At 40.1% G+C, this 12,519-nt stretch overlaps 1 protein-coding gene across 1 annotated transcript in view; it reads left to right on the top strand.

The window, feature by feature from the left end:
- The window catches only part of BIRC6 (baculoviral IAP repeat containing 6), a 342,876-nt gene extending 337,015 nt beyond the window's left edge, over positions 1–5,861 (top strand). The window contains 2 exon segments of the mRNA XM_038394017.2: positions 3,082–3,216; positions 5,011–5,861. Of these exon segments, the coding sequence (XP_038249945.2) occupies positions 3,082–3,216; positions 5,011–5,190 (315 nt within the window). The 3' untranslated portion in view covers positions 5,191–5,861.
- Positions 5,862–12,519: the final 6,658 nt, after the last annotated feature.

Consider the following 12,519-nt stretch of genomic DNA (forward strand, 5'->3'; position numbering starts at 1 on the left):
TCCAGTTCTTCCTGATGAAAGAGACTTTGAAAAACTTTCCAGCTGACTCAGTGTCAATCCCCTCTTGAACTGCCCAACTCAAAGGCAAGGCAAGGGATGGACTGATCTGTGTTTAGTCGGTTCTGTACTTTTAGTATTTAAGCACCTTAATCATTAAAGTATTTATCCTCACAACACCCCTATAAGGTAAGAAAGTACTTTTATCCTCATTTTACAGATGAGGAGTGAGACACATTGAGACTAAGTGATTTGCCCATGGTCATACTGGATGTTTGTGATAGAAGCAGGGAATTGAACTTGGGTATCCCAAATTCCAAGCTAGCACCCTTAACCACTAGATCATTCTTCCTGTAAGATTTAAGATGCAGAGGTATCCAAGAACCTTATGAGGTCTAAGAACTAGCAGCTTGCATCTGACTGCTTCCTATGCAGTATTGAGAGTGTGAAAAAGGGGGGTACCATCTATCCCCTGGCTCCCACTCTGGTTTCAGAAAAGTCAAGAGCCTTGATTATCAAGGGGAACCATCTTGAGAGAGTCCTCAGAAATGAGTAGTAGTCACAGGCGATGCCTCACTGCATCCCACTTCCATTGTGATGGAGTTTTCCCAAGCATCACCATGGATCTGGGGAATGCGTTGGGAAGTACAATCTTTACCCCTTCTTTTTATTTGTGATTTGTTTTAAGCAGAGCACTATCTTCTGTGACACCTACTAAGTAGTCTGAATGGGAGCTTATTTTGTCATTTATATTTCAGTAGTGCTTAAAGGCCTCGACTAGGTTGGGCCTTGTCTTAGGCAATGTACAAATATTTAGTGAATGACACACACTGTCTCAAAGAGCTTTCTCAGAATGAAAGTCTTGGAACCAAGGACTTCTGGAGCTGACCTCATTACTACTAGGGATGTAGTCTGAGCCTTTCTATCTCTGAAGCCATTAGCTATCCTGGGTTGGTTCCTTCTCCCTCTCCTATCCTATATATACTGCTTGATCCCTCAGAGGACATTGGGATGAATGCTGATGATGTTGGCAGCTTTCCCAATCCTCTGTCATCGCTAAAGAAGCTAACATTCAGGCTCTCCCCAAAGGACAAAGAATTTCTAAAATCTTCTCTGAATAGCTGATATGTCAGGCACAGTTTTTCTCAGTGCAGAAGCGTCAACAACTATTTGACTTATTGGCCCCTTAGCTTAGAGGGAGTATGGCTATCCCTATCAATTAGAGTCTGGTCAAACCAAACAAGCATCTTTTGGATAAAACAATCATCTGTTCCACCTGAAGCCTAAGAAGGAAAATAGGCACTACTAGGTGCTGTCTATACAATTAGTGGGGAGGAGAGGAGTTGGGAAGGGGAAGGAGGAGTAGGGGAGGGATAAGTACTCTACACACTGTTTATTCATGGTGTCTGCTATAAATGAGGGGAAAAAAACCCATCAGGGTAGAGTTTATTAATTTACTCCACGAGGAATAACAAGGAGAAGAGGAAACAAGCAGTGGAGAATATGGCCCCACGTCTGCTGTACTGCAAAAATATTCAGCCTTGAAGTAATTGACAGTGTGCTTAATAAACTTCTTTAGGAAATTATTTCAGAGTAGTTCTCTAGTTTTACATATCTGTGACCCCACTTGGGGTTTAGAAATCTCTGACAAACTCAGTGCTAAGAGTCTCATACCATTAGTAAAAGTTCGGACTACTTTTGTGTGGTCTCTAAAACTGTACATGAACACCAAAATAAGTATAGGGTCAGATTCTGGATCACACCAGTGTAGGGGGCAGCCTGAATGCTGATGCTTGAACTCTAAAATCACAAGAGCATTATAGGGAGTTTTAGTATCACCAAAGCTGTTAACCTCAAGGGGACGTAACTATGGCCTTGCCCCTTCCACACTAGCTGATGGTCCATGGCCAGCTCTGGGGAAGAATATGCTGCACAACTGACATTCTTCCATAAACTCACTCGCTAATACAAGTTCTGCCCACCTGTGTACTGTTCAGGCAGAAAGTGGCACTGAGTGGAGACGTAAGTGGTACTCTTTCCCCTTCCACCCAACCCCAAACACATTCTGCTTTATGAGGGCAGTGGCTTTAAAACTCATGAAAAGCCCTATGTATTGTATCTGTTCTTTTCCCGATTAGAAAATATTTGTGTATAAATGTATGCCCTGTATTGCAAATACATGTGGGATTTCTGTACAATCAGGGAATTTGGCTATCATTTTACTAACTGTCAATATTTTAGCATCCAGTAAGGTATTGTATTTAGGTTTTTGTTTACTCTTCAGCCATATAACACAAAATACCTAAATGACAATCTTCTCATCTGCATTGGGGTTTCTCAATCTGTAGATTGTGACCCAAAATTGGGTAGCCAGAATGCATAAAAGGGCCATGGGGCTGGCTGGGCTTACCTCCCCTCTTGGCATTGCAACCCTATGCACCAGGTTATAATGCCATTCTCAGAAATTTGGTCCAGCCAGCCCAAACCTGAGTGCCATAGTGACCCTGGAGGTCAGAATGCCCAGAGCAGGATGCCAAGCCCAACCAGCCCTATGGGACAGGAGCTTGGAGGGAATCAATTGTAGTGCTGGCAGATTCTCTAGTAAGTAGTGGCCCCTTAAATTATCCTCCGCCATGCAACACCCTCTCTTTGTACCCCATCCTGCTGCCCAGCCCCACTCCACTTTGTCCCCCAAATTACCAAATTTCTCCCCCAGACCACTTTGCCCCCCATGGACTGGGGGGGCTGTATTTTGGGGGGGGAAATCTCAGCTCACTGCTGTTCCCCAGCTGTTCACAGCTGGCTTCAGTGTCTGTTGTGAGGCCACTCACCCCCTTGCTGCAACCCTGCAGAGGGTTTGGGGGTGAGGACTTGGTCTGCGGGCTTCTGGGGGTGGGGATCTCTTGGGGTCATGATAGGCTATCAAGATTTGCAAATTAGTCCCGATCCCAAAAAGGTTGAGAACCACTGATCTACTTGACGTTTTTAGGTCAAAACTCACAGCCTTGCTGTTCTTAAAAGCATATGGTGGTTGGAAGCCAGTGACTAATTTTTTTTCTTCTTCTATTGTATATTTTCTTACAGGTCATACATAAACATTTTTACTTGAAGAGAGTGGAAATCATGGCCCAGTGTGAGGAGTGGATAGCAGATATACAGCAGTACAGCAGTGACAAACGGGTAGGCAGGACTATGTCTCATCACGCAGCAGCTCTTAAGGTGAGGCATGCTAATATAACCACAGGTAACATGAAGCAACAGTTCACTTTAACAAACCTATCCTGCATGTATGAGTACAAGCAAAAATAGCAATATTAAAAAAAAAAAAAAAAAAAAAAGCTGAAACATGATTGAAGCTTTAAAATAAACTGTAAAACTGACAGTCACAATGCATCTCTTGACAATCGTTTATGAAATATTTTACAAATGGAATTTATTTCCTTCTTATGTAGTTTGTTCCATCCCATGCACGTGTGAGTGTTTAATTTTCTTCAGAAGGCTTTTAGGGCAGTTTGGTGTTACTTTGGGATGTACAGGATATGATAAAATTTTACTGTACCCAATCTGCAGTACAGATTTAAAGGGAAACATTCCAGAAAACAAAGTCCTTTCATAGACAAAACCACAAATAAATATACAGTTATTTGCTTATCTAACATTCCAATGCAATTTTACAGTGTTCAGTAACAAAATATATAATACTTAACTTTTGGTTTTTTGCTTGGACAAGAGCAGAATTGGTGGCTTTACTACTGGGGAACACTTTTTCTGTTCCTAGAATGACATTGTTTCAGTGCAACTGAGCTTTAAAATGAGGGTCACTGCTTTTTATGGTGAACAGATTAGAGCAGAGGTGGGCAAACTACAGCCTGAAGGCCACATCTGGCCCACGGGACTGTCCTGTGCGGCCCTTGAGCTCCCAGCCGGGGTGGCTGGCCTCTGGCCCCTTCCCTGCTATTCCCTCTCCCCCACAGTCTCAGCTTGCTGTGCTGCCAGCGCTCTGGGTGGCAGGGCTGTGAGTTTCTGCTGGGCAGAGCAGCTGTGAGAGCCACTGGCTTGCCCCAGTGCTCTCGACTGCGCAGCGGCATGGCTGGCTGGCTGAGGCCAGGCAGTGTGGTTGCCAGTCCTGGCGCTCTGAGAGGCATGGTAAGAGGGTGGGGAGCTGGGGGGTGGATAAGTAGCATGGGATCCTGGGGGGCAGTTGGGGGATAGGGACTGGGGGGTTTGGATAGGGGGTGGGGTCCCAGGAGGGGACAGTCAGGGGACAAGGAGCAGTGGGGGTTGGATGGGTTGGGGCTTTTGAGGGGGGCAGTCAGGGGGCGGGGGCAGGGGCCAGGCTGTTTGGGGAGGCACATCCTTCCCTAACTGGCACTCCATACAGTTTTGGAACCCCGATGTGGCCCTTAGGCCAAAAAGCTTGCCCACCCCTGGATTAGAGGAATATCCTTTCCACAATGTTTACATTATATATCTCTGTAGTATGTGAATTATCATAACCTTTTTATTGATGATGAGTTGTAATTATCCAAACTTTTTCTGCTGTGCCCAGCACCAACTATGAGCATGGATAGTACACAGTTGTGATGCACAGGAGGACAAGCCAGGACACTTCCACTGCTGCCTTCCTGACCCCAAATGTCCTGCTGCTGCAGATTGGCATCCCATTGTCCCCTTTCCTCCACCCTCAGTAGAACTCTGTGGATATGTGAATTTCTGCAACCATTACTGTTGCTGGACTAAAAGAAAAGAGTTAGACTAACAAGTTAGTCTCTAAGTTGCCACAAGTACTCCTTTTCTTTTTTGAGGTTACAGACTAACATGGGTGCTACTCTGAAACCTGTTGCTGGACTGGTCAACAGCCACAGAAATAGTTTTCAACTTGTGGGAGACCATTTTTATAATTATATTTTTCCTGGATATTATTTGATTGATAATATCATCAAAATTACTCTCTTAGAAGAATTGTGAAAAGTAATGATGTTTTAATCAATATCTTAATATCTGTACATACAGCGTCACACAGCTCAACTCCGGGAAGAGCTTTTAAAACTCCCCTCCCCTGAAGGCTTGGATCCAGATCCTGACGATTCCACCGAGAAATGCAGTGCCACAACAAGTTCTGAAGAGACGATATTGCATGACCAGGTTAAACCTAGCAGCAGTAAAGACATCTCCAGTGATTTCAAATTATGAGTGGCATTGACATGGACTTTACAGATACAGAGGCTTTGAAGCACAAGCCAAATATGTCAATATTTGTATGTAAGAAGCTAATTATGTAATAGGTAATGAAATTGAAACTATACTATGCCCTTAAGGATATACAGTTTAATTCAAGATGATCTTTTATTTACCTGTACAACAGTGTAAACTTTTTTGTGCTTTTATTTTTCAATTGTGAGAACCACTGATTGGTATGTTTAAAAAGTTATGTATACAAGAAATGGATAAATCACTGATATATAAGGGAAACTACCTTAGGAAAGAATGTTTACTGAATGTTTATTATTTTTTTTTACTTGTAGAGTGAGGGCAGATGTAACAAAGAATATATATTGGTCATTCTTACAGCTACTATTTAAAGTCAGAAAATTTTCACTGAATTTGATAGATTTTACGTTTGGCCATATCTTCATGCTCATATTTGATTTCTAAAGAAAACCTCCTGTATACTTCAATAAAAGTTAAATGGACATGCTCCCTCTTTTATGATTTACTGGTACATTTTTTAAATGATCTGCCATAAAATACGTTATAGCTGAAGACTTGCACTTGTACGACTGAATTATTACAGTCAACGTATTTAATTTTATGCTTACTAATTCTAAAATGCAGATTAAATAAATGCACATGGTTTTACCTCATGCCAATATCTGGACTTCTGAATTTATCTTTTATTAGTTGTTTTGTGCAAACTAATGGTATTCCAAAATTTGTCTTGATTGTTTTCGGCTATTCTGGAAGTAAAGGATTTTTTTTTTTAAACTGAATTGTCTGATTTTACATAGTAAAGTCATATGTATTAATTTATTTTTAAGCATTGACAAGGGCTAAGGATATGCCATATAGGACTGCTACATTCTACAGTTCATACTGTTTAGGTATATTTTCCATTTTATATTTGCATGCATACATCATTTAAAAAATCAGTTTTTGGCTGGATTAATAATTATAAATCTTGCTTCAAACACAACATGCTATTGGTTCTGAATTTTCAGTAGTCCTTGAGGGACAAATCAATCATACTGGAATTATCTTAGATCACAGTTATTAAGATATGTAATATTACATTGATTAGAGACCAGCTATATTAACAATATTCTAAATGAGGCAAGAAACAAAGTCCTTTAATCTTTTTTTTGTTTTTGTTTGTTACTGTTTATAAATATCAAATTTGACTTATTTCAACTTTTTCTTTGTTTTAAAATGTATCATTTCTAATAATCAAAAATGCCAGCAACTTGATGTCATCTCCTTATGCGGTGTTCAGCAGAAATGTTAAATACTTGTGAGTTATAAGTCTGCAGAGAACTTTTTGGCTGAAACAACCTGGTTTTCTTTTTAAGAGACGTTATGTTAATCCATGGCCTGTCCTGATTGTATATAATTGTCAAAATATTTACTGGACTTCAAAGTATCAAATTAAGCAGGCCTATTTGTTACCTTAGGGAAATCCTTGTAATTAAATATATTAAGCAAAACAAGCAGATGAACATTGGAATATATTTACATTTTGCAACAGTTTGGTAAAATTCTCCTGCCTTGATATTATCTTACATCTCCTAGTCCTTCGTTAGCATTCCACTTCATAGTGTAAGTTTCTCTAAAGATCGGTATTTACTTACCATACTTTTTCTTATTGCATGAGGTTAAATCTTTTTACATACTTCAAAATTAAATGAGTCCCACTTAGTGGAATCCTCCATGTAATGGAGGGCCAGGTGGTCTAGTGGGTAGTGCACACAATATCACCCGTCAGCAGGAAGGCCTTTCAATCCAGTTCCTCACCTGAGGTTTAACTTCTCCTCAGGTTGCAATGTCCTCACCCTCTTCTTATCAAAGGGGGAGTGAGATTGGAATATGGCTTATGCCCCTCCAGCAGGCTCAGACCCAGAGCCCTATGAAAGTCAACCATGTCTGGCACCAGAGTTACCTTTCCTGGGTCACTTCCTACCATCTGTCTCTCCTCCACGGCTCTAAGTCCAATACAAAGTAACAAAAGAAAAGATAACCAAACCTTCAGCATGAACTCCTATTCCTCTCGGGGAGGCTTCTGCACCCTTGTCCAGGAGCCCTCACAGTAGGTCTGTCTTCCTCCCCCTGAGTGAGGTGCATTTAAGCTTTCTCTCTAGTTAGAGCATGCTCTGCAGGTCTAGAGAGGCAGGGCTACTGGGCCTGCCCAGTGTGAGGTTTGTACACCTCATCACATTCCCATATCTCTAGCAATTACCTTAGGCTTGCACAATCCAGTTAACTATATTTTGTATTATATTCGTGAAGCAGAAGCTCTAAGTCTGTAAAATTGTTTCCATTATATATATCCATTTTCAGATACAAATAATTTTTCCAAAAAAATATTCCTTTTGGGCCAAAACTCCACACAGATTCTCAGTTGGATTGAATTGTGACTGCTCCAGCAAAACCACTCAAACTATCACAAACTTAGCCTAGCTGAGGATCTGTTTCATGAAGGTAAATTATCTAATGAAAATGTAAAGTCCTACTCTCACTAACCATAATTTATTTTAAATATGTAACTTGCACCAATTTGACATTAAGTGGGTGGGCAAAATGACTGATCCTCTTCTGGTGGGTACATTTTTGCACAGGGGATATAATTCTGATCTCACATGCTGATGTAAATCAGGAGTAGCACCCTGAAATCAATGCAGTGAAATTACATAGGTGTAAAACCTGTGCATGTGACATCCGAATCAAGCCTCTGAATATCCAATCAATAGAAATTATACTATTTTTGCCCTCACCATTGTATGACTATTTTACTCCAGTAATTAAATTGTATCTGTCTTTGGTCCAGTATTGCAACTGTTGGCAATGATACAGCGCTATCTAATTTTGAGTTCTTTGACCTAGTCTTGAAGGTGGTGTGAAGTAGTAAAAAGTACATCTTCACATTTCTAAGCATTAGTACATGGGAGTGAGCTGATGCACTAGCAAGCTATAAAATCATCATGTTTTGCAATACCCATGGAGCAGTCAAACTCCTTTATTTAGTTCCCAAAAATAAGTTCTCCATGCTCTTTCATTAGTGTACCAGCTGCATAAACTAATGAGGTCAAAATCTTTTCCAAAACAGGCATTACTTTATCACTGAGTTGTACAGACACAATAGAACAATGTGGTCCTTAAAGTCTTCACATTACAGTTACCTAAAATGTCAGTCTCTCTTAAATTAACACAAAAGATCTTCTGGCTAGTGTTGTACCAAAAGAAGCGGGTTCTTCTATATTAAAAACAGAGGGAGATTTTCAAAATCACCCAGGGTACCCAACTCCCATTTGTGTCTTTGAACATGTCCCCCATAATTTGTAGTCCTACTTTTTAGGCCAATCTGCCCATCATTCACTACTGACAGATCTACACTATACTGCCTGCGCTTTCTTATGGTGCTCTTTGAATTCTGCAGTCACCTTGCAAAAAGGCGAAAAATTTGCACCAAGCATCTTACCTTTACTTATCAATACATCACTGGCATGCCCTGAGGTTTCATGTCCTATTTCCACAAACACAATGCCAAGCTTTCTCATAATAGCATAGGCTAGAGTAGCCATAAGACTAGCAGAAATGGTTGAGCAGCCTAAAAGAGTTTGCTTCATAAAAATAAGAGCAATAATTTCATTTTAAGATTTTTGCATGGAACAAACATGCTCCACCTCATATTTGGTGGTTTTCAAGCATGTGTGTGACTTCAGCTTTTTGATGATGCCTTTGTAGAACTCACTAGTTCACTTTTGAATTCCAGTCAGTGTACAGAGTTACACATCGCTATGCAGAGCATCCTTTTCTGCATGCACTCTACTGCTGCCAACTTAAAATACAGTTTGGAAATACAGCCAGCAGCCTAGGAAACCCGTAGCAGCTGGATATTGGAACAGTGGATACTTGCAATATTATTTAACAGGTCAAACTCTGTTTCACAACATTAGGTTTAGATGCATACATGCAACTAACAGCTGAGCGAAGCATAAAAATGCTGATTGTGTCAGGGTCTACACTAGTTCCTACTTTTCAGCTGCTGAAAGTGAGAGAACTGGTGCAGATAAGGCTCAGCCATGTTTACTACCATGTCCAAAACCTTGCTCTGAACAGGTAAAACCTGAGTACTAGTATGGACAGAGCTTTGAGATCTACAGATATAGAACATTTTACAAGAGCTAGCTATTTGTACAGCTATCATTACTGCGACCATAAACAAGTTATGTATTAAGCAACACTAGCTTTTTATCTTTAAAACATGGCAAACTCCCTATGTGAAATTGTGTAATTACAATATAGTAAGTTGGTCTGTGGATCAGCAGCAGCCCTCTGTAGTGGTCGGCAGCAAGTGGGCTGACACATAGTTAGGCTTCTCCTTTTTTGCATGTGCTATATTGCTTTAAAAGCAACTTAAAATATTTTGAGTTCTTCCTAATTTTTCTTTCCCATGTAAGCAATTGCTGCAGTTGTCACAAAGGTGTAACTTGAACACCAATGTGGGAGGAAATGGTCTGCATGCTCACCAGTAGATGGGGAGGTAGTCCACCCTATGTAAAATTTCTGAGCTCCTCTGCAGCATGCTATTCTGTGATATTAATTCTTCAATCGGTTTTAGAGTGGTAGCCGTGTTAGTCTGTATCAGCAAAAAGAACGAGGAGTACTTGTAGCACCTTAGAGACTAACTAATTTATTTGAGCATAAGCTTTCGTGGGCTAAAACCCACTTCATCGGATGCATGCCGTGGAAAAAACAGTAGGAAGATAGATAGATATACACACACACACACACACACACAGAGAGAGACATGAAAAAATGGGTGTTGCCATACCCACTATAACAAGCGTGATCAGTTAAGGTGAGCTATTAGCAGCAGCAGAAAAAAACCCTTTTGTAGTGATAATCAGGATGGCCCATTTCCAACAGTTAACAAGAAGGTGTGAGTAACAGTATGGGGAAAAAATAAGCATGGAGAAATAGTTTAACTTTGTGTAATGACCCATGCACTCCCAGTCTTTTTATTCAAACCTAAATTAATGGTGCCTAGTTTGCAAATTAATTCCAATTCAGCAGTTTCTCGTTAGTCTGTTTTTGAAGTTTTTTTTTTGCATTACCACCACTTTTAAGTCTGTAATCAAATGACCAGGGAGATTGAAGTGTTCTCCAACTGGTTTTTGAATGTTATAATTCTTGACGTCTGATTTGTGTCCATTTATTCTTTTACATAGACACTGTCTGGTTTGACCAATGTACATGGCAGAGGGGCATTGCTGGCACATGATGACATATATCACATTGATAGATGTCCAGGTGAACGAGCCTCTGATAGTGTGGCTGATGTGATTAGGCCCTATGATGGTGTCCCCTGAATAGATATGTGGACAGAGTTGGCAACGGGCTTTGTTGCAAGGATAGGTTCCTGGGTTAGTGGTTCTGTTGTGTAGTTGCTGGTGAGTATTTGCATCAGGTTAGGGGGCTGTCTGTAAGCAAGGACTGGCCTGTCTCCCAAGATCTGTGAGAGTGAGGGATCGTCCTTCAGGATAGGTTGTAGATCCTTGATGATGCGCTGGAGAAGTTTTAGTTGGGGGCTGAAGGTGACGGCTAGTGGCATTGTGTTATTTTCTTTGTTGGGCCTGGCCTGTAGTAGGTGACTTTTCGGTACTCTTTTGGCTCTGTCAATCTGTTTCTTCACTATTTCCCCATGCTTATTTTTACCCCCTACTGTTACTCACACCTTCTTGTCAACTGTTGGAAATGGGCGATCCTGATTATCTCTACAAAATTTTTTTTTCCTGCTGATAATAGCACACCTTAACTGATCACTCTTGTTATAGTGGGTATGGCAACACCCATTTTTTCATGGTGTGTGTGTGTGTGTGTGTGTGTGTGTGTGTGTGTTTGTGTGTGTATATACCAGTATCTTCCTACTGTATTTTCCACTGCATGCATCCGATAAAGTGGGTTTTAGTCCACAAAAGCTTATGCTCAAATAAATTTCTTAGTCTCTAAGGGGCAACAAGTACTTCTTGTTCTTTCTGCTAATTCTTCAGTGTTGTTTTGAAAACACACCCCTACCTGTCAGTAGTTTTTCAGTAGCGCAAATCAACATAATTTTAATGTCTCCAGTTGACATTTTTAGACTCGAGGAAACAAAACCATTATCAATGGGAGTGGGAGGAAAAGAGGCTAAAGACAGTATCCTGTATACAGTTCAGACGAATAAAATGTCAACTATGTGTAGAATGAAGACATATAGAAGAAATTAAAGTATTCAAAAGAGCTGCATATGTCATAGAATTTAGGTGGGCAAAATGAGAGCATCCTATTTTTTCAAGTACAAAACTGAAATTAATTTTAGTGGTCTTACAGAAACATTGCTCCACTGAGGAATAGGTTTCAATCCATATCAATTTCCACGACTCTGTGTTTTCTGTGGCACAATGTCTATCAGGTCAGATATCCTGCTTCAGCTGTCACCAATACCTGATAATTAACAAACAGGAAAAAGAAAATCATAATACGTTGTTTTCAATTTCACAGTGCAGTTGATAAGAGGTGTGTGGGGGGGAACCTTTCTGATCCTCATAAGTGATCTATTTATGTCCTCAGAGTAGCAGCCATGTTAGTCTGTATTCGCAAAGAAGAAAAGGAGTACTTGTGGCACCTTAGAGACTAACAAATTTATTTGAGCATCAGCTTTGGTGAGCTACAGCTCACTTCATCGGATGCATCCGATGAAGTGAGCTGTAGGTCACCAAAGCTGATGCTCAAATAAATTTGTTAGTCTCTAAGGTGCCACAAGTACTCCTTTTCTTTTTATGTCCTAATGTAGGAGCCTTGATTAACCTTATTATTAACTTAGCCTGTGTCCCTATAAATATTATTTGTAGTTTTAAAACTATTCAATGTTAATTTAAATTCAGCCACAATATGCTACTTATTGATTCCCTGTGATGGTGAATTCCATAAGTTGATTTTATGCTTCCTAAATCAGTATTTCTTTTTATTGGGTCAACATTTTCTATTATTTTGGTTGTCTTTTCCCCCACTTTTGTTTGTGGATTTTTTCCTATATCCATATTCTTGCATAGGGAACTTGTTCCCATTTGTTAGGTGTGATTTTTCATTTAATTTTTCCTTTTGGCTTTTTCTTATGTTGTTTGTTGTATTTTTTAAGTTATTTTCCTCTGTTGGGAGGTTTACTCTCCATCAGCTAGTCAGTAGCACAGCAACATTTGATTGGAATGACAATTCATCTCCCTGGGATATTAGCTATTCTGGAAACAGAAATAATAAATTTAAAACATT

This window comes from Dermochelys coriacea, chromosome 3 (assembly GCF_009764565.3).
Source record: "Dermochelys coriacea isolate rDerCor1 chromosome 3, rDerCor1.pri.v4, whole genome shotgun sequence".
Classification (NCBI taxonomy): domain Eukaryota; kingdom Metazoa; phylum Chordata; order Testudines; family Dermochelyidae; genus Dermochelys; species Dermochelys coriacea.